Source organism: Alligator sinensis, unplaced genomic scaffold (genome assembly GCF_000455745.1).
Source record: "Alligator sinensis unplaced genomic scaffold, ASM45574v1 scaffold78_1, whole genome shotgun sequence".
Classification (NCBI taxonomy): domain Eukaryota; kingdom Metazoa; phylum Chordata; order Crocodylia; family Alligatoridae; genus Alligator; species Alligator sinensis.
The window spans coordinates 1,277,789-1,300,454 of record NW_005842171.1 but is presented as its reverse complement, the minus strand read 5'-3'; the positions used below and the strand labels follow the sequence as shown (position 1 = coordinate 1,300,454).

Below are 22,666 nucleotides of genomic sequence, written 5' to 3'. Positions count from 1 at the left end.
GCCACCTGGCAGGGCTGCCGGGAGCAGGCACGGGCAGCCCCACGTGGGCTGCAAGCAGCTGCAGCACAGGGCGCGGGCCCTGGGGCGTGGGAGGAGCCGCTACTCCCACCCCCCGCTCTCCTTCCTTGCCCAGGGTCCCCCCTGCCCTTTTCCCCCCCACTTACCTGCAGTTTCAGCACGGGGCAGCCACATGCTCCCAGGCCAGAAACCTGGGCAGGGGCTTCAGGATGGCGGGGGTGGGGCCAGGTGGCCCTGATGTTGTTGGAGCTTCCCCTGGGTCCAACTGCCCTTGGTTCCTGACATTTTTGGGAGTACTCATCAGCTGACTGCTGCTCCCAGCCTCCAGGGTGTAGAGGAGACCTTGACTCCAGTTACACCCCAGAGGGTGGCAGCACAGATTGCTTGATCTGTGCCCCCAGTCTGCTGCACAGCAGAGTCAAGGGATTTGCTGGCCCTGGAAACTGGGAGCCCAGATCAGCTGCTGCTTCCATGGTAGTTAAGAGCTCCCATGTGTCCTGGAGGCTGGGTGTGGTAATCATCTAATCTGTGCTCCCAGCTTCGGGGATGCATCAGAGCCCTTGACTGATATGTTCCTAGAGTTGGGAGCAGGGATCAGTTGACTATTTCCATAATTGTGGTTTTAGGGGAAGATCAGGATCATGATCCTAGGCTCTCCCTGTAATGGCAATATGGTGTGATGGGGGTCTGATCCCAGATCCCACAATTGCACCTCTTGCCATGTATGTGCAACATGGCAGGAAGCATGGTGGTTAGGATCACACATCAGATCCCATGGTGCCTTTAGCTGAATGTCTGCCAGGGGTCTTAATGAGTTACTTAGATGAGCAGTTTACTATACTTAGCCATACTCTGGGGCTTGATGCATCTTCCATAATCTGTTAGAATGCTTATGGGTATTTATTAATGAAATGCCAGCTCATAAGTAAATGCCTGTTTTACAAGTCTGACTTTCAAGTTTTGGACAGTTTCTGTTCTCAGTTAATTTGCTATACTCTACTGTATACTTGCTGTTTGGATTAACATAATAGTGGAGTATAAATTAAAGTGCATGTTTATCTTCCAACACATTTTTTCCCATTATATGTGAATACCTAAATGTGTAAAGGAAATTCATTACAACATTCAGTCTCTGAGCCCAGAGTGCAGGTATCTGTAGATATTTATGTTGACTGACATTATAGTAAGTTATTACTGCCATTATAAATCTTTGCTGATCTATAAGGTATAAATAAAGAAAGAATTTCTCTCTCAAATCTCTCACACTCAGAATGCACCTCCCCCTCCAGTACACAGTGTTCCATTGCCAGTGCATTCATAATCTTTCCTCCTCGGTATTCAGAATTGAAAGAAGTAAAATAAAATGGTACAGAGAATGTTTTTGTCTCGTTGTGCGCAGTTTTGAAACAGCAATGCTAGTTAAAAAACTTTTAACTTTCTGTGCTCCAGTTTAGAAAAAAAAAGTAGCTAAACGCAGTGTAAAGTATCAGCAATCATGAAACCTGGCTCAACTAGACTTCAAATATGGCTGGCTGAAGGAGTTTTATATTTACTCTCCTGTCATACAGGGCATATAATGTGCATATGTTCAGTTACTGTATTCATGAACAGTCATATAAGAAACCTCTTGGCTTTGTTTTTCTAATATAAAAAACTAAGTATTTGCACCACTTTTCTTTTGCTGCCAGAGCCGCTTTTTTTTTTACTGTGTTTTTTTCCTTTTAAATAATCACATTCAGTAATGAAGGCTTTTATATCTTAGCTTTCCTGTAATACCTTAAAGACCCGAACACATAGAAAAAGATTGTCTATTTTAACAAGAGCAGGGTGTATGCATGAATTGAAATATATGAGAGGTATGTGGCATACATGCAAGAGAACTGTACAGGCATCTTATAGACTTTTTTTTCTTAAAGATTTATTATTGAGGTACCTGTTCTCAAATATTTGGGGGGTTGAGTCGGGTACCTTTCAAAATCCCTTTCTTTTTTCTTTAGAAATGAATTAGACTGTACCAAATTCCTTTTCAGAATTCCTTTGACTGGTATCTAGTTTAAGCAGTGGCTTGGAACCTCATGGTGATGGTGGTGGTATGCTTATAACAAAGGACTTTTTCTCCCCCTAGTTTAGTGCTGTCTTTAGGTGATGGCAATATTTAACTGTGATACTAATTTTTTTATAATTTGTCATAGGTTTTTGATGCTACAAATACAACTCGAGAACGCAGAGAAACGATTTACAAATTTGGTGAGGAGAATGGCTATAAGGTGAGTCAGAAGTTAGAAAGCTCAAGTTATTAATCTGATTGGGAAAAATATGTTTTTGTCCTCTACGCTATATCTATGCTGTGAAAAGAGCTGTTCTATATTCTAACAACATATTTTCTATTAGAGTTCTAGTATAGTTTATCTGATGAGTTCAGAATAAGGTGTGTGGTGTTTTCTTTTCCTTCCCTTATTGGTCTCCAAGTTAAACTGTAGTCCTCTTTTATGCCGTGGCTCTATTAGATAGTCCTAGACTGTGCTGCTTAAGCCAGTGGTTCTCAGTCTTTTTGACTTGAAGCACCTCTTCATAACTTTTGTGAATTGAGTGGCAACCGATTTCGAAAACGAATTTATTTATTATAGTGCTTACCTGCTTGAAGAGGGGCTGGGGAAGGAGGAGTAGCCAGCAATGACTGATGGGTAGAGAAGTGGCTGGAAGGAAAGACCCTGCACTTTTCTGTTCACCTTTTTCACAAGAGCCTGTGTTATCTCACTTATCTTCTCTTTCCTAACAGCACCTTTCAAAGATGGTCACTGTTCCCTAGGGGCATGTCCAGATGAGCATGGACGTTTGTTTCCTTGGGGATAGGTAGCAGCTGCACACCTTGTGCTGCTGCTGCTTGTCCCTGGGGAACACCCATGCCACGCAAGCTCTAGTGCAAGGCAGGTTACCCCCGGTGGGGCAGGGGAAATGGGGGCCAGCACAAGCCATACCTGGGGGCCTCCCAGGGTTGCAGCTCTGGCTGGCCAGGCTCTGGTTTTGGATGGTGCATGCTGCCGCTACGTGTGCTACCCTACTTTTCGACATGGGTTTGCAAAGTAGCATCACAGGGAACACCTGCACGTGTGGGTCTGTGATGCCACATATTGCATGTCCACTCTTGTCTGGATGCGCCTTAGTTGGGAATCACTGGCTTTAAGCTAACTTTTAATGATAGATGTTAAAGGGTTGGTTGTAGTTAAACTAAAACTGATTTTGTTGTGTACAAGGTTTGATTGCTTCCTTTTGTGTTCACTAACTTTGATAAATGGTGAGAGGTTTTTATATTTTGTTCACACAGTTGTAACTGAGTAGAAAACTTTTTGTAGTGTTCTATTTTGTTAAACTGCTTTTCTGTAGAATTTTTGTGAGTGATTTATATTTTATTGGGCTAACTGCATGTTGTCCATCCTGTGGGTTTTTATTCACAAAAATCCATCACTTCAACACTACCACAACATGGAGTATGTTGAAATTTGCCATTTGCAATGGATAATACACAGACATGAAGAAAAGTGGTCAGATTACACAGCAATACTTTCTTCCTAATCTTGTGTAAGAAACATAATGTCATCTGCAGGGGATTATTTATTTGCAACCCTCAGGCTAACACACACAACTCTAAATATGCAGCACAGCTTGCATAGAGCTGTAGAGCCTTAGACATGCAGTTGATCCACAAAAATCCTTGCTGCTTGCATATTTTCTAGGCCCCCTCTACACTTTACACTCAAGGTGTGATTACTTAGTTAATCACACCTTAAGTTGTGTCCCAGCTACACATACAACCAGTTAATGACTTGTGAAAACAAGCAATAAGCTACAAAGTTGTTCCACAGAAAATGCGTACTAGCTCATTCTAATCACACTGTTAATTGAATGTATGGCCAAGTGCTCCTTTATGGTCAGGAGCTCCATCAGCTAAGGGGTGCGCCAACCAGTGCCAGTCCCACAGCTAACAAGGCTTGCAATGGTGGCAATGTTGTCAGCTGTGGGGCTTGCAGCAGGGAGAATGCTGTCCTGCCTGTGAGCCTCCTTGGCTGTGGGGCTCACAGTGGGGGCAGCTTTTTCAGCTGCAGGGCTCACAGTGGGGTTAGTGGGAAGAATGCTGCTGCTTTTCTGAGCCTTGTGAAGTTTGGGGCTCAGCCATGGGAACCAGTGCAGGAAGAGCCCAGGATCATGATCCCAAGCTCCCCATGTGCCAGTGATAAGGCATCATGGGATCTAATGCACAATCATACAGTTGCGCCTCCTGTCATGCCTGTCTGGCATGGGAAGAGGTATGATTGTGTGGATCACACATTGGATCCTGTTGTGCCTTTACCTGTAAATGTAGGGGGGCCCCTGGACTATCGCAGCCACAATGTCGCTCCAGCACTCCTTTGTGTAGATTTTTTTTCTGCATTTAGTGGTTTCCCAGTCATCTTTCTTGCTTACAACCATGTCTTCTTCATAAAGAAAATAACTCATGTCTATTGTATACAAGAGTTTATGTATTGCTTAGAGCAGATCTTAACCCCAAAATGCTTTGTTGCAAAGGTATTAATTACTGTTAAGAACATTGACTCTATATCCACTTCATTTAAGCTTCTTTGCCAACCTAAATTTTTCTTATCACAAATCTTATTACTTAAGAGTTTCTGGAAAAAATATAGGGAGTCAGATGCCACAAAATATAGAGGCCCCTCAACTCTGAATGGGCCTGGGGGACACTTAGGACTTTGTATGTTTGAATTCTTAATGAATGTAGGAATGTTTGAACTGTACTATACTTACTATTACATATGTAATAATATGCAAGTTGCTGGGAAGCGTGTATGTCTATATGCGCTGTCTATATCGCTAGACAGAATGCTTATGTGTATTCTTTCTTCCTTCCTCCTTTGCATGATTTCCTGTTTGGTTTGGAGACTTTCTTTGTTGAGTCAGTGTGCGTAGATCCAGAGGTCATTGCCGCAAACATTGTGGTGAGTATAGGAGTCTGCATAAACTGCTTGAAGTCTTCAGTTTTTAAAAAATCAGCCACGTGATTAAATGTATTTTTTAACATTATCTTTCATTTGGTCTCCTTTTCTTTCTCTTTTTACACTGTCTTACTGAGCTCTGGAGTAAGAAGTTCCTTTAAAGGCATTCATTTAGTAGGGGTGCACTGATAAAGATTTTTTGGGCTGATACCGATGGCCGATTATTAACGAGCCATATTGGTTGATTCTGTTCCGATGTGCAAGCCCAGCGGCTTGGAGAGCAGCATCTGGCTGGTAAGTCTATTGGAAGGAAGGAGGTGTGGGGGGGACCAGATAGAGGCCCCTGTGGTGAGGGAGGGAGTGGGACTGGGGCAGGGACACAGCCAGGGGGGGCACGGGACGGAGCTGTGAATGGCATGTCCAGGGGTGCGCAGGGATGGGGAGGCCAGCTCCTGCCACTGCACACACCTCTGGAGGAGGCACGGGGGGGGGGGGCATATGCCCCCTGGATCTGTGCGTGGGGTGAGGGCAGGTTGCCACTGCAGGCTGGGACTGGGGGCGGTATCGGGTTCTTGCTGGAAGGGGTTGGGCTGGGGCTGCACTCAGGCTGAGCTGGTAGCGGTGCTGGGAGGAGGTCTAGTGGGGCTACAGCGAATTTTGTGGCGAGTTGGAGCTACTGCCTGTAACCCCAGCCCAAACCCCTGCTGGGGAGCCTGGTGCCACCCCTGGCCCCAGCCCACAGTGGCAGCCCATCCTCAACCCACGCACAGATCAGGGGGGCACATACCCCCTGTGCCTCCCTTGGGGGTGTGCACAATGGCGGAAACTGCTTGGCCCCCTCTCCATGCCCTCTGGACGAGCTGCTCATGGCTCCATCCCACAACCCACCTTGGCTGGGCAGTGCCTGCCCCAGCCCCACTCCCTCCCTCACTGCAGAAGCCTTGATCTGCCCCCCTTTCCTGCCCCTGCCCCTTTATGTCAACAGACTTACCAGCTGGATGCTGCTCTCCAAGCTGCCAGGCTCTGCTCCTGGTCCCATGCATGCTGCGGCTACACACATGCACATGGCATTTATTGGTAACATTATCAGCCACATCAGGTGAAAAAAAGCCGACTGCCGATTTTATGTCAAATTTCTTTTATCGGTGCTAATACGATATGGACCGATGTATTGGTGCACCGCTGTCATTTGGGGCACTTATACACGATGGACCTCTGTTCCAACGTGTGCTAATTAGCACACATCAGAGCAGACTTAATCAAGTCTGCTGGAGCATGCTAATTGGCGTATTTCAGCAGAGCCTCCGCGTCGTATATTCAGCGTCCCTGTGTTTCAAAATGGTGGCAGGGGCACTTTAACTAACGCTCATTGAATGAGAGTTAGTTAAAGTCCCCCTCCTGCCATTTTGAAATGCAGGATGCTGAATACACATGATACCACGGGTGCTTTAATTGGAGTGGCTCTCAGAGCCACTTTAATTAAAACCCTCCCCCAGCTCAGAGCTGGTGTATGGATGCCCTTAGAGCCATGTCTTTGCATGTTCAGAGGAAAATGATTCAGCAGATGGGAGATTCTCCATGCTACCTGTGTTTAGATTTTTTAAAATCTTTTTTAAATGGGCTGTGCCTCAAGTGACATTATTTTAATAGAATTTCTAAAAGCAAAAATAAACAACTCTCATTGTACAAGAAGTATCCTTTTAATTTGTTTTTTCATCTACATATATTCATGCTAATTAATATTATTTAATCTTTTAAATAGCAAGTGAAACTTGGCAGTCCTGATTATATTGATTGTAGTAACGATGAAGCTACAGAAGACTTCATGAAAAGAATAGAGTGCTACAAGAACTCCTATGAGACATTAGATGAAACTCTAGACAAGTGAGTGGTAGAGTAATATTGTTTTAACCACCACTTTATCTCATTACATTGATTAAGGAGAATGTGTCATTTCCTTCATATGGAATTTTGTGAATATTTTCTTTTTGTCTCATTCAGTATGCCAGCAATTTAGAAATGGACTCGTTACATCACTTGAGCCACATAGTTATTCTGGAATAAGTCTCCTGAATTGCCTGAATTGTTCGACTTTTGAGAGTTGAGTTTCATGGACAAATGAACAAATTAACATGAGTTTTAAAGGGAGAGGTATTTACTGTGGAGTGGCTGATGTGCAGTAAATGGCCGTCTTCTTCCTTACGAGAAATAATTTTACCTTGTAATAAAAAGGCCTTAATTATCATGGTTATCTTTTTTTCATGAGGTAAGTGCAGATACACAGATATTTACTGTGCATCAACAACTGCTCCATGGTAAAACTTTCCCCCACTATTAACTTGCTGTAATTTGTTCGTTTGTCCACAGCCAAAGTATATTTTGAGATTAGTACGCACAGGAGGGAATTATTCCAAAATAATAGGGTGGGTCACACTTGACATGTGTAAACAAGGCTTAAATGATTTAAGAGAAGTTTAGGTTCATTGTCATTTCTCACTAATGCCATTCACCTGTAGCCCACTTTTAAGATTTGGAAATAGACAAGACCCTGTGGTTCAAATATTTTCTTTGTTACAGTACATCTGTCCACCCAGGGTTTATGCTGTTCTTGTCTCATGAACACATTTCTCAATCTCCATTTTGCGGGCACTGCTATGCAGAAGACTGCAATACATTTTAGTGTAATTAACTGTAAGCACTGGAAAGCTGTTTCAGTCAGATTAATCAATGTGTACTATTTCTGTGATGGCCATGACACTTCTGCCTGCACAGGTCAGAAATGATTAACTCCAGAGAACCTTTTTCTAAGGTTAAATCACGGTGTTAGTTCTTTTCCATCTGTATTTATAGTGGGATGTCTTCATAAATGCATAAAACCAAACAGGTTATATTTTCCTAAGCTGAATGCTGGTTAGAGGTGTTAGCTGAATTGATAAAAATGTATGTAGATAAGGAGAGAACTATGCAATAAGAACCAGATTGCACCTTGTGCATTTACAAGAGAGTTGACATTGAATGGGAGGGTATTACTGTTGCAATGAGGGAGGGAGAAAAACTTTGCTCCATAACTGTCCTCATGACATCCTTTTTTGAAGGCTCACAGAACTCTAGCTCTTTCTGAACCAGACTTGTGATTGCCAGACCACAGCTTGCTACCTGAATGGCAGAATGGTGTTAGATTTGCTGCATTAGTGAAAATTTCTCATGCAGATCGGATTATCTAAGTCTCCTTCTCAATGCAAGATGTATCCCTAAAGGCATGCAAGTGAAGTGGGTACAGCGTAAGTGACATAAGGAGAGATGTGTTTTAAATTTGAAAAAAAAGTTTTGAGTTCAGTGCTCAACTGCTGTTTCTCAACCCTTTGCAGATTAACCCTCATTATCCAATATTTTGTGTTCTGAAAATTTCTGCAATCTGTGGTCTCTTCAGCAGCTATCTTTTTGGGGTGTGTTGGATTCATAGATTCATAGATTGTTAGGGGCTGGAAGGAACCTTGCAGATCATTGGGTCTATTCCCCCTGCTCTAGGCAGGAAGACAACTGGGCTCACATGACCCCAGTGAGGTGACTGTCCAGTCTCCTCTTGAAAACTGCCAGGTTAGGTGACTGTACCACCTCTGGAAGGGAGTTTATTCCACAGTCTGGACACCCTGATAGGAAGGAGAATTTGGTATGGGATCAGGGAAAAAGAAACTGAAATCTCACAGGCCTTTTTTTAATTTCTTCTGAAAGAGATCTATCTTATATTAAAATTATGGATGTTGGAAGGAGTTACCTTGTGAATAGAGTAATGGATCATATCCAGAGCCGGATTGTGTACTACCTCATGAATATTCATGTAACGCCTCGCTCAATCTACCTCTGTCGACATGGCGAAAGTGAACTGAATCTGAAAGGGCGAATAGGAGGAGACCCTGGACTGTCCATTAGGGGGAAAGAAGTAAGTATTTTTCTGTTTAAGAGCCTCAGAGTTTCCTCGGTGTGGATGGTGTTGCCTTTACGTATTTATTGAAAGAGAGGAAGGAAAATAATGCTGACAAATTATTTCTCTTACCATGACACTAATGATATGTAAGGCCAAGTTGACAACATTTTGTACAGTAATTTGGTGAAATCAGTTTTGGCTATAGGTAGTACAGACAGGTACAATAGTTGTATTGCTACAGAATCATACAAGTGTATCAAAATAGTTCCAACTTTAACCCTGCTTCATTTGGGATCAAAGATTAGTCTGGTTTCCTCCCTGTGTGCCCCTCCAATCGCTTTCTGCTCCCTGCCCTGTTTTCTCTGCCTCAGCTGCTCTGCTTTCTGCTTCCTGCCATATCCTCTGCTGTCCTTCCTGTTCGCTCCCTGATCTTGCTGTGTGCTGCACAGACAGGCTGCCTGTGGCATGCATTCCACTGGTTGGCCACCCCTGCTCTACAGGGTCATGCAGCTGCTACAGACAATAGCTCCAAGTCCCCTAAAATATGCATTTGTTCATACTCTTAATTCTAGTTTTGGTTTTCATTTATTCTTTTAGACTTTTATTTAATGTATCATTCTGAGTGGTTGTCAGGAGTCTTTAAAATTATTTTTTTGTTTTAGATACTTAGATCTATGTAAATCCTGCATCAGTGAGCGTGCACTTAAAATATTGCAACATAAAGGTTGAAGGGGAAGCTGAACTGGAACTGAAATGGGGATTTGTAGAAAATACCCTTTTTAATTTTCCTTGCTGAACAGAAACTGTTGCTCTCAAAGTCTTTATGCTGCCTTTTTGAAAGAACATAATGAGCTCACACAAATGAGAGCCTATTTGGGTTCCAGCTTGAGCACAATGTATTGGCTCTGATCTCATCTAATTTCTGGTTGGTTTTTTTTTTTTCAGTTTGCGAAGGTCTTGGCACGGTTCATTAATGAGCAAAATATCAAGGATCTGAAAGTTTGGACCAGTCAGATGAAAAGGACAATTCAGACTGCAGAGGCATTGGGAGTGCCTTATGAGCAGTGGAAGGTTTTGAATGAAATAGATGCAGTAAGTTTTCCTTTTATAAACAGCCAAGTAACCAGTTCTGTTTTGGTGGGAGAAGAGAAATTAATTTATAGTGTAATAATTTAGCTTTTATAGATAAGAAAGTAAGAATATTAATGGTTCTGAAAGTTGGCTTGTTGCTTATGCCGGCTAACAGTGATAAATTTTTTAGTAAATAGTGCCCTAATTAATTATTTTTTGGGCATTTATATGATTTAAAGGAATGCTGTAAAGTATTCTGTGTCCAAAAGTTTTGGAGGGCATTTAAACCAAAAAGCTATTTTGTTAGTTTTTGGCACTTTTCACATGTACATCTCAGGGTTTTGATAAGCAAGCAGTATCTTCCTATTTTAGGTAGGTAAACTGTTGTAGTCAGAGGTTGCAACCTTATAAAGGTAGTGAATCTTTGAGGAGTTCTAACAGTGAGTCTTGGCTTTTGGATTCCTAGTCTAGAGTCATGTTCATTGAGTGGAAATGTTCTTTTTCTTCTAATTTGATGCTCAAATTAGTTAAGATGGTGTTATATTTATTTTTGTTGTGTGTTTGGGATGTTGAGATATCTTATTGTCTGTTGGGCCTAAGTCCTATGCATATAGTGTGCCTTTTATTTTCATTACTTTTAGGGAGTGTGTGAAGAAATGACATATGAAGAAATACAGGAAAACTATCCACTTGAATTTGCTTTGAGAGACCAAGACAAATACAGATACAGATACCCTAAAGGAGAGGTATGCTATGTTTTTCACTTTTTTTCCTGTTCCTTAAGTTAATGTATCTCAGTATTTCCTTAGGTCCTTGAGATGCTTGCTAGGATGGAAAAAAATATCTTCCCTGAAGGTGAAAAAAGGTCATAGGTTTTTTTTCATTTTCCAGGTGGAAGGACTACCTTCCAAGTGGAAGGACTACTTTAAACAGCTTTTAGATTCTGTTTAGCTTAAGCACATGTCTCTTCAACTACAAGAAGGTATGGCAACCGTTAAGGAATGGCAGGTTGAATTAACACAGCTTGGTCATAATGTGGGCTGCCACTGCCCTCGCCATAGCTTGGTGGGCCACGTAAAATTTTTCTACAAGCTGCAAGTTACTGACCCGTGGACTTGACTACATGTTTAAAAAAACCACATACACAGTGGGTCACAGTCACAATTTGGTCATGGTAGGAAGTTAAAAAAAACAACAAACAAAAAAACAAAATGGAACAAGACCCATATTTAGAAATTGCTTTTGAAGGCTTTTTATGTTGTTCTGACTTTTATTTTGCTACTCCAGTGGCTGCCATGATCATTACTTTTAACTATTAGTTTTGTGTGGGTGTAAGGACAAGTCTGTGGTCAGATTGGTTGCTTTCCTTCCAGCAAATACTGTACACTTCAAAAGCTAACCTGCTAACCCAGGGGTTCTCAAACTTTGCAATACTGTGATCTTGGAGGAAAAGGGCATCAGTACCTATTGAGCATGGGAGATAAAGATATAGGTTCTGAATTAGAACTTCCTAGATCTTAAATGCTGGGGGCTGCAAGTGAGAGGAACAGTGGGGGAAACCCCCCTGGTTATACCTGCTTCACTCTCTCTTTCAGCATCTGCCACTGTGTGACACAAGATACTGGGCAAGATGGACCTATGGTCTGACCCAGTAAATGGCAAGTCTTATGTTCTTATACTTAAGACACAATAAAATGATAGTTGGATTCCACTGATGAGGGATCACAAGTCATGAAATAGATGAAATATGAATTATTTATTTTTTTTATTTTTGCAGTGTGCTGGAGAAAGAGGCCTCTTGTTTCCTGCTATTGCTTTCTAAGATGTAGGATTGCTTATCTTAAACCTTTTTGCTGGTCAATATCAAATGTTGTCTGATGTTGGCGCTCTTATCATTTTTTAAAACTTTGCAGTTATTTATATTTTAAGTTGGCTTCTGATTTCTAAATATGCTATTGTTTTCCAGTCTTATGAAGATCTTGTTCAGCGACTGGAGCCGGTAATTATGGAGCTGGAAAGGCAGGAAAATGTGCTCGTTATATGTCATCAAGCTGTTATGCGCTGTTTGCTTGCTTACTTTCTTGACAAACCAGCAGGTACGTGCTTTTAATTGATCTTGCTGTTTCAGTTTAATGGGTCTACTTTACCTTGGCAAACTGTTATGAAAGCACACCAGCCCAGGTACAGAAGCTTTTTGCTTGTCTTTACCATGGTGATTAATTCATGGTTGCTGTGGTTGGGTGAGTAAACAAGTGCAGTTTTTCATACTTGACCAACTTTTATTTCTGCATGCCTGTTAAGTAATTACATCTAACTTCTGTCTTCGAATATATGTTTGCTTCTCTGCCCTCTGTATCAGTTGGTGTGGTATCACTTGCTTAGCAAAAAGATATATAGGCTTCAGTGTCACACTGAAAGAGAAGTTTTTTAAATGGTTTGTTTGTACTATGTACTACACATGTATTTTTGTTTCGTAATTTCTCAGAACAGCTGCCTTACCTCAAGTGCCCACTGCATACGGTCTTGAAGCTAACTCCTGTGGCCTATGGTAAGTAAAGAAAAAAAACCCAGTAAATATGTCATTACCAAATTCTCTCTTAAAGGTATCAAAAAGTTACTTCACTTGTACTTCTACACTTTCTTTCATAGCATCAATAAAAATTGGTTATGAAAGCGTTTTGAATGAAAAAGACAAAAAGCCTCTTTACAACTTCTGTTTACTATCAAACTAGAATTAAATCTAGACCTGATAGATATTCTCAGCCCAATTTTGCCCTTATCCATGCACATAATTTCTATTCAGATTTGTGGGAATTAAATTTTGTGTTTTGGATTTCACTATATCTAAAAAGTAGGTAGTAATGAAGGTATGAGTACTATTTAATGTGCAGAAAAACTAACTAATCTTGTATAGTCTTTAATTTAGGTGTTGTTTCATTGATTCCAGTAATCCCACCAGAACATAGGGTCCCAGTGGTTAGTGGGGCTTACAGGAACTACTGTAGAATCACTTAATAAAAATAAGTGATATTTTGCGGGTTGCATGTAATAGGGGAAATGGGACTCTTGTTAAAATTTTATTCTAAGAGTTTTTTGGTGATTTTTTTTTTTTCATGAGTTATTTATCTTTCTTCAAAAAAGAGGTAAAGTTTTCTCTTTTTTCAGCTAATTATATTCACTCTACTGCAAAATAGGAATAACCTTCCTATATTTGTGCAGGGAGCTGGACCAAATGATTCTGGAGGTCCCTTCCAATCCTATGGTACTATTATTCTGTGAATTTGTTTTCAACAACACTCATTACTGTTTTTGTTTTTGTTGCATAGTAAACTGTAAATTCTCATTTAAACTAACTTTCGGGCACTGTTCATCTGATCCCTAATTTGATTTTGAAGTGCATCTCCACCCCTATTCAGTAAATGACTTACAGTAATGCACTTCATTATAGTGTTCTTAGAAACAATTGTTTAATAATGCCCTGTGACAGCTAGTCCTTCTCTGGGAAGTTATTTATAAATGAAGAGAAATCTTCACTTATTTATTTGAGAGTAAATTTCCATAAACTAATTTGACAGTTGTTTTAACTAAGGAAAGAAGCCTACACATGCTAGTGTAGACAGCAATGTTTAAAACAACAACAACAACAAAAAGATAAGGAAGATGTGACAAAGAATAAGATGGACAAGATTACTTGGGTAAATGTGATAACTTTTATTAGACCAATTGAATAGTTGGAAAAATTGTTCTTCTCAAGCTTTTGTGCACAGACACCTTTCTTCAGGCATAAGGAGAGTCTGCTGCTGTTCTCTCTGAGGGGGCTGCCTGGTGCTGGGGTGGGGACAATTTCCCCTAGCCCCAGCAGCTGGGAGCTTCCAGCTCTGCCTTTCTGTTCAGGGCAGGGGGAGGGGCAGGTCCCAGTCTCCTGCCCAATCCACGGGTGGGGCAGCTAGCAGCAAGCCCCAGCTTGGGCGGAGATTCCTCGCCCAGCTTGGGGCTTGCTACTAGCGGCTCTTCTAGTGGATCAAGGCAGGGGTTGAGAGCTGGGTGGGGAGCAGGCTGGGGAGCCTGTTCCCTGCTGAGCTCCTCAATCAGGGAGCTGAGCAGGGAACAAGCTCCCCTGCCTGTTCTCCATCTAGCTCCAAGAACACGCAGCTGGGCAGGGAACAGGCTCCCCAGCCCCTGCCAGCAGGGAGCTCCCAGCTCTGCAACTGCGGAGCTCAAGCTGGGAGATAAGGATTTCTTAGCCTGAGCTCTATGGTCAGGGAGCTGGCACTGGGAGATAAGGATCCTTCAGCTCCCTGATTGCAATGGCGAAGCAAGACTTGGGGGAAAGTATCATCTCCCAACCCCTGCTCCCTGGTAGCAGTCTCAGAGCTGGGGAAACTTGGAGCTCCCTGCTGCTGGGGCAGGGGCACATAGTTTCTGCCTGGGCTCTGGTGGCAGAGCTTGCAGCAGCAGGCAGCTGCTGGGAGCAGTCTCCTGCCTCCTGGTGGCTGGCTGACTGGTAGCAGATTTGCTCCCAGTCAGGCATTTACACGAGCACTACTGTGCAGTTAGTAATCACAAGCAAATTTGCTACTTGCATTTGCAGGTAGCAAATTTACTTGTGATTTAGCGAGGTTTACTGCACAGGAAGCATATGCACGTGTAGATGTACCCACTGAGAATTTAGGCAAAACTGCCAGACTACAGGTGTATAGGGTGGCATGAGATTTACTGAGTTCCTTTAACTTGGTCAGGACAGTTGGATAAAATTTCTCTCTTTTTTGGGCCATATCACTTTTTTGCACTCTGCAGTCTTTTCATTATTAATCTACAGGATAATTTAATACTCCAGACATGGATTGGTTTTTATTAATGGGTTTGATTAAAATAATCCAGGAAAGAAAGACAAATATTGCTTTATTCTCCTTGAGCTTGCTGGCTTTTCCTTGGAGGTCAACTTTTGAGTTTATTTTATTTAATATGACAAAATTATTACCATATTTCTCAAATACAAGATTGCTTCCCCAACAATTAGATACTACATATGGAAAAATTATAAATTTGGTATAATTTTCCAGGTATAGAATCTTAAGTATTGGAAGGTTGCCTTGAATCCTCCACCCTCCACAGTAGGAAAAGATGGGTGGGTGGTGGACAGGTAGCCCCTTGTTCTCTGTCCCACCCACTTCTTTCATCTGCAGCCTTCCTGCCCCCCTTGCCAGCTGCACCCCTCCACCCCCAACTCCCCCCAGTCTCTGCCTCTTCCCCCCAGCTCACCCCAGTGTCTGACTCTCCACCATCTTATTGTCTTAGGTTGCTGCTTGGACTCCCAGAGCACACGTGGAAGCTGAGCTCCTGCGTGCCCATGCAGCAGTGTCAGTGCTGCTGATTGGTTGGGCAGGGGAAGGAGTTTCCATGTGCTCCATGCCTGGGAGAGACCCCAGCGCCAGTCAGAACCAAGCTGTGCCTGGCAGTAAGGAGGATGGAAGGGGGCAGTGGGGGGGAGGGGCAGAAGGGGGGGGAGGGGCAGTAGCTTCAGAGAGCAACCCAAGTTTGGGGGGGTGGGGGGTGCAGCAGGCTGCTGAGGGTTTGACTCTGGTCCTGATCCACGCTTAGGGCCTGTCAGAGCTTCAGCAGCTGCCTGCTGCCCCTGCTCTTCCCCCCACTCTTTGTATGTGAATATAAGACATGAGGCTTTTTCCCCCCATGCTGACAGAGGGAAAGGGATGCTCATCTTAGATTTGAGTAAATATGGTATCTCAATTGCCTGTTTTAACTATACTATCCTTAATAATAGGGGTCTTAAAAATCAGAAGTATATGTGTTTTAAATTGCATTTTTTTTTAGAAAAGTCAGTATTTATCTTTGTTGAAACATAATGCTGTGACTAAATGGTTCAATATTCGACAAAATGGAACCATATGTAAAACTTTGATTGTTTTTTAAGTGAATTGTAGTCTTGTTACTACTATTTTTTACATGAGACAGCCAACGTGAGTATGGTGAGACTGAGAGGGCTCCTACAGATGTGCTGGGAGCCTGTTCAAACGTGTGGGAAATCCAGCACGTCAGAGCAGACTTGATTAAACGAGTTTGCTGGAGCAAGGAAATTGACATGCTCTGGCAGCCTTCCACATCCTTGTGCATTCCTACACTGAAAAAATGGCAGCAGGGAGCTTTGAAATAAAACACGTTTGATGACCTTTAGTTCAAAGCACCTTGCTACCATTTTTTCAGTGTGGGGACGCTAATACACATGACGTGCAGGCGTTTTTAATTAGCACAGCTTGCTAATTAAAGTACTCAGTGCCGCATCCCTGAAAACATGTAAAAATGCCCAGAGTGATTAGTGGAATCAATTTAGCCCTAATCGAGTGGAATTGATTAATTGTGAAAATGACAGTATTCAGAATTTCGCAAAAGAATTCAGTAATAACCCTGAGGTGTGTGGAAGAGGAAGGAGAGATTAGCTTTCAGAAGTTTTTGAATGAAATCACATATTTATAGTGACATTTAAAACAAAAGACATTGCAAAATATTATGATTTCTGTCAACAGGATGTAAAGTGGAATCTATTTTCCTAAACATTGAAGCTGTAAACACTCACAGAGATAAACCAGAGGTAAGAATGTGTTTCCATCCAAATACTTTAAGTGTTCCACTTGCTGAGATTCGTCTTTTTGTTTGATTGTTTTTCTTTTGGATTTTTGTTAATCCTATTGCCCATGCTTACATTCAGCAGTTGTATACACTGTTCCTATTTTACCTTTTATAGTTAGTGTTATCAGTACATTGTTCACATATGTTTTGTTGCTAAGATAATTAGGTTTTATTCCTCTCCTTGACTGATTTTAGTCATCCACATTGTCAGAAATAACATGGGTTAACTAAATAGACTTGGACACTGTTGCTCAGCATTTTCAGCTGTGTCTGTACAGTGCTTGAAGTCTCAGCCAAATCATAACTAAAAACGAATGGCAAATGAGTCGAACCTTATGTTTGCCTCCTTTATATTTACTGTTTTGAAAAGTGAAAATACTGAAGCCAAAATCTTTACTAATAATGATCAAAGTGAGAGCAGAGAGCTATTCACTCTTAAGAAATAGTTCTTCACCTCTCTTTCTCACTTTTAAAAGGTGTGCTAAAACATATCAAAACATCAGAGGAAAGTTTTTAGTTGAGTCTGATACTTTTTCCATTTTAGAATCATCAGCTCACATACCCTTCCTTAATCATGCATTTCCAAAATGATCAAGAGCTGCTGTTAACAGGAATTAATGGAGTTTAGGTGCAGTTTACCTAAAGCAAGTGCAGAGCTTTGTCCACACTGAGAACTTTGAGCATTTTTTTCTGGGATTGTCTACACTGCAAAGTGAAGGTGCTAGAAAACAAACTACAAACTGTGGTTACTAGCATGTGTCAAAAGTTAGGTATGCTGTTCTCTTCATTTCTTTTGTTACCCATGCCAACTTGATTATGCTATCATGTGCTGCATTTTTTTTCCCTCTAGGAATATGGTTAGACTCAGCACAGTTGCACTAGCGGTAGAAACGGAAGCACTAACAAAGACTGGAATTGGGGAGTTATTACAATAGTGAAGTCTTAATCTCAAAGGAAGCCCTGAGAAATCAGGTTTTGTCTGTTCACTGCTAAAAATAAGCATGTATTTTATACTGAAGTGTATAACTTGATACAAAATTGTAGGTAGTGGTTATCAAGGCAGATTTTGTTTGTATGTAGCAATCTTTGCTTCAACTCAAGACTAGTCAGCTACTTCTGGATGAAAACCACCTTGTCTCCATTAAGATGTTTATGTCAAAATTCCTCTTGAGTTAGCCGTCTTGATGTGAAACAAATGTTGGGGTTTTTTGGTTTTGGTTTTTGTTTGCTTTTTTTTTAGCAGTGAAGACAGACCAGATTGTAAAGATGCCTGTACTTCCTTGATATTATCACTCCTCTTTTGGCTGTAGAGGTGCTAGACTAGTGCTGGAAGAAAAGTGAAGTCAGTGGAAGAAGTTGGGAAGACGAGAACCATTTGTGCTTGTCATGTGCAAAGAGATAGAAGGTATCAGGCTTGTGGCCGCTTTTTAATTCTTGCCATATCAGAGTACATGATGTTTCTGTGATTCTTTGTTGTGTGCTCTCATCAGATCCTATGTTGACTTTTGTTCAGGTTGTCTACAAAATTCTCTAAAGATTAGGTAGCAAACTCAGCTGGACACACAGGCCACATGAGGGATGGGGCTGGATTGGGCCCACTGGGTGTCATGGCTCTGTGCTCCTAGTGCAGTATGTGACCCAGAATGGCTGATGCATCCTGCATGCGACCTACAGGACTGGTCCCAGACCCACAGGCAGCATTGTGGGACAGATATTAGGGCTCCACAAGCAGGATCTCTGACATCCCTGCCCTAAAGGAATTTTAATGTAATGGTTTGGTTATGCTGACCTGACAAAATACTGCCTTCAGTTGGGATATTGGCCAAAAGTGTTGCTCTGTGTCCTGTTTAAAATCCCTTTTCTTTTTACTACTTGCATCTTGTTTTCCTTCATTTTTTACCATTTTGCTAGATGTTCAGCCTATGCCACTTACTGTATTTTCTTGCATACTGTGCACACCTTGTTTTGGGAAGGCAGGCCCTAGAAAATATTTTTCCAGTCATGGCCTAGAGGCTGGGCTGCAAAAGACTGCTGCTTCTCTTAGCATGAACAAGCAGCGGGGGGGTGAAGTCCAGGGTTAACCCTTTCATAGCCAATGAAAAATTGGCAGCATTTTTTGATTGTTTAGCCCACTGATTTTCAACCTGTGGTCCGCAGACCCCTTGGAGTCCACAAATCAAAATGACTATGATCAATCAAAAGTATGTGATTACTCACACTTACAATTCAAAGAGGTATGCACCTCCATTCAAAGTTTTTAGGGGTCCCCAAATGCAAAAAAGGTCGAAAACCACTGGCTTAGCCAAAAGCCACTGTCAGTTCAGTAACAGCTGTGAATAGATTAACCAAGGACTTCCTGCTGCTTGCTCACTGAGAGAAGCAGGAGCCATTTTGAAGTGTAGCCTCTCCATACTTCTACTCCTCTGTGCTTCTATCCTGGCAATGAAAATCAGCTTCCTTGCTTAAATCACACATCTCAATTTCTGGAGGGCTAATTTTTTGGCGGAAGTGTGTGTAGTATGCAAGTAAGTGTGGTGATATTGTTTTCGTAATATAGTAAGAGCCAAACAATAGGGCCAATGTAAAGAAGTTGGAATGCGTGCAACCATATCCATTTAATGGATAAGCACTTGCCTGAATTGCTTAAAATGAAAGTTTCTCTTTTACACCCAAATGATGCTCTATTTGCCCCTTTGTCAATATGGTGGTGATCCAAATGATGAAGTCTACCAGTGAATGAAGAGCTACTGATAAAACACCAGGAAGGGCTAAGTGAATTTACACCATGGCACGTGTTTCCAGGATTTACTGCTAAGAATAGTAATTTATTAAAAATGTTGGTTTGGAAAGAGCTCGTGTTAAGGTTCTATGTTAGTTATGAATATTATAAATACATGAAATTTAGAGGCAAATGCCACAATTTAACACTTTTGACACATTCCAAAGTGCCTCTCAAACGGTACAGAGTTGTGACCATTGCAATGTAGTGTGATTCCAGGTGGAGGACAATGGTAAAGAAGGGAAATGCACTGCAGTTGAAGATAGATGAAAACTTTGGATAAGGATACCAAGGCAAACCTCAGTCGCCCAGAAAAAAAAATCCTGAGAATGTTTTAGCAAAGGTGCACTCATGCGAAGTAAAGTTTTTATGATGCACAGTTGATCTAATATGATGATGAAGGCCCAAGTTTATTATGTAAAGATTCAGTTATACTTTTGTTCCTTAAAACATCATTCATTTGCTTTTGTGTCTACTGTGTATGTAAATGTTAACTGCTACCAGTACTCTTAAAGCTGAACAACATCTCTTTTATTTAAGTAAGTTGTAACATAATAAGAAAAAATGCAGAACCATTAAACCTCTTGTTAAGTGGTACAGTGTGCGTCTATTTGTATGCAAAATTCATACTGATAAATCGTATGTACTTCAGCACTCACTTATTTTTTCTCTGTTCAGAGAGCAAACTTAGATGTTACCACCATTCAAAATACAGTATTTCCTTTGCCTTTCAGGGCCAGTTATATGAAACCTAACTGCACAAAGCCTCTTTAGGGGAGAATATAATTTTTAGATTGATATTATTTTAGTTTAAGCTATAAATTGAGGTCTTAAGAAGCTCTTAAGCATGGTATTATTTGCTTTATGTTTAAACAATAGAGGAGGAGACAGAGTTTCCAGTTTCTTTAGGTCTGAATTATTTGTTTTAGGCCCCATTCCTACAACTTGTTCTGCATGGCTGCAGACATTAGGCTTACCAGTTAGATTGTTTTGCTGTGGTGTTTTCCTTTTGGATGACTCATTGTGTTGAATACGGACATACTGTGCAAATGCAACTCTTGTAAAATAAGAAGATGTTTACTCAGTTTAAAAACTTAAACTGTTTTAGTTTGGGGAAGGTATTTTTGTCTTGAATCGCTTTGTCAAGTGTAGATTTCATATTTTAAACTAAGCATGTTGCAGGTAATATGAAAATTTAGATGGGGAAAGTAGTGCAGTATTAGCCCTAATTCAGGAAAACACTTAACTCCCATTGAAGTTAAGTATGTTCTGAAATACTTACTTGACTAGGAGTGGATTGAAGTGGTGTCCTGATGGGGGACTTTAATAAGCTTTCCTCTAAATGTGAGTAATTTGAAGTGTTAGTCATATGATCTGTATAGGAGTATCCTAAAGGTGTTGCTCCAAAGAATTCTTTGATTATGAGAAGTCTTTTATTTAAATGAGTGCAGCTATGTACTTGTGAAGGAAGCTGACTGGTATTTTATTGCTACTTACTGCTGCATGATAAATATTCTCCTCTGTATTTTTATTATTATACAGAATGTAGACATTTCCAGACCTCCTGAGGAAGCCCTTGTAACAGTCCCTGCTCATCAATGAATCCTGTGTCCTGATCAGCTATCAAACTTGGGGTGCTGTTTTCATCCTACTACTTGAAATTTTAAAAAATCATTCCAATCACTTAGAAATCAATTTTAAAATTACCTAAAACTTTGTATATAGCATTTGACATCTTCACTAAAGATCCACTAAAACTATTTTACCATAATTTAATCCACTGTGGAAAACTGTGGAATGTTAATTTGCACTCATTTGCATGCTGTTGATTGCTATAGCCTTATGATAATGCAGCTCTAACATTTATTTGATGTCCAGCAACCATTAGACATTAGCTGAAAAACGTTTAATTAGGCAAGCTGTAGCATATAATATTTTGTGTGTGTTAAGCACAAGCTGTAACTTATTATCTGGACATGGGTATTATTTATTTCACTGTCCTTGAGAGTGATTGGACTGTTTATGTAGCAGAAAATAACAAATTATATTTACCATAGAATTTAGCCCTGCTGCATTTTAGCTCTAATGTTGTAGATGCATTAATTAGAGGGTTTACTAATGGTTAAATCCTTTGGGGGAAGTGTAGCAAGTTTTCTTTTAGCCTGTTCTGAGAAGAAAGTGCACGAGTTTTATTGCATATGGTTTTTCTTGATTTTTTTTTTTTTTTTTTTTTTGGTGCGTTGAGGAGTGGTTCATGTGTAGGAACTCAGACTGAATCTTAAGCACCCCTGTTCATATTCCATGGTCATATGCAGTAACCACACTGCTATAATATGTTGCTTCTGATATGCCTAGGTGACCTATGAGTGTTTACAGAATTACTATGCGTGTCTGTCTTGAATTTGTCTAGGTACAATAAAAAGGGCAACGGTCGCTTCAGATTACTCTTTCAGTGATACTGTACCTAGATTTGAATTTGTACTTGTTTTTTGTAAAACAGAGTTGGGGGAAGAGGGAAAGGTGCTCAAAACCCAATAAATGTGTATGCAAGAGGGCATGTGTTTTACCGTGGGTTGCCAAGTGCTTGCTTACCAGGAGTATGAAATATGACAGTCCTTTAAATATGAAAAAAATGAACTGCAGCTTATTTGCATGTACAGTGGCATGTCCTTGCTGCCTTATGATGATCCAGAGGCCAAATTACAGCATATCTGCACTGTAGATTTACTGTCAGGTAGTATACTCAAACATGCCATACAACAGGGGTAGGCAACAGACATTTTGTTTGACATGTGCACCATGGGGAGGTGGCTGGGGCTGCACTGCCGCAACAAGTATCGGGCCTCTCGCAGTTCCCCTGCTGTCCACCCCTGGGATGCCAACATCTTATAAGTTGAGGTTGCAGGTGTTTTTTGGCACTCTGCCCAAAAACGTTGCTGATTATTGCCATGCAACTTCTTCTAGGCTGCTTCCTGAATTGGAAGCAGGAGTAGATGTATTTGCATAGTGCTACTTTGGGCTAATAAGCACTGTCTCAGTATACGTGTATTTGGAACTGCCTTGTTTATATAATGTTGAATGTTAGAAGTCATCAAGTCTAAAAGTTGCATCTGGAAGAGTAACCCAAACCTTTTGTGGCATAAAAGGGTACTGAAGGCACTGGCCGACATCATTGCACAGCCACTGGCGGGAATATTTGAACGCTCGTGGCGCCCGGGCCAGGGCCCGGAGGACTGGAAA

At 41.2% G+C, this 22,666-nt stretch overlaps 1 protein-coding gene across 5 annotated transcripts in view; it reads left to right on the top strand.

The window, feature by feature from the left end:
• PFKFB4 (6-phosphofructo-2-kinase/fructose-2,6-biphosphatase 4) overlaps positions 1-22,666 on the top strand; it is a 69,978-nt gene that overhangs the window by 34,873 nt on the left and 12,439 nt on the right. For 4 of the 5 annotated variants that reach the window (XM_025206762.1, XM_025206760.1, XM_025206763.1 and 1 more), the window contains exons 5-14: positions 2,211-2,285; positions 4,953-5,009; positions 6,769-6,890; positions 8,739-8,946; positions 9,877-10,023; positions 10,644-10,748; positions 11,969-12,098; positions 12,488-12,550; positions 16,545-16,609; positions 20,969-21,060. In XM_025206762.1, coding sequence (XP_025062547.1) covers positions 2,211-2,285; positions 4,953-5,009; positions 6,769-6,890; positions 8,739-8,946; positions 9,877-10,023; positions 10,644-10,748; positions 11,969-12,098; positions 12,488-12,550; positions 16,545-16,609; positions 20,969-21,028 — 1,032 coding nt within the window. In that variant the 3' untranslated portion in view covers positions 21,029-21,060. The remainder of the gene's footprint in view (positions 1-2,210; positions 2,286-4,952; positions 5,010-6,768; positions 6,891-8,738; positions 8,947-9,876; positions 10,024-10,643; positions 10,749-11,968; positions 12,099-12,487; positions 12,551-16,544; positions 16,610-20,968; positions 21,061-22,666) is intronic. The other variant, XM_025206761.1, reaches the window with a different exon arrangement.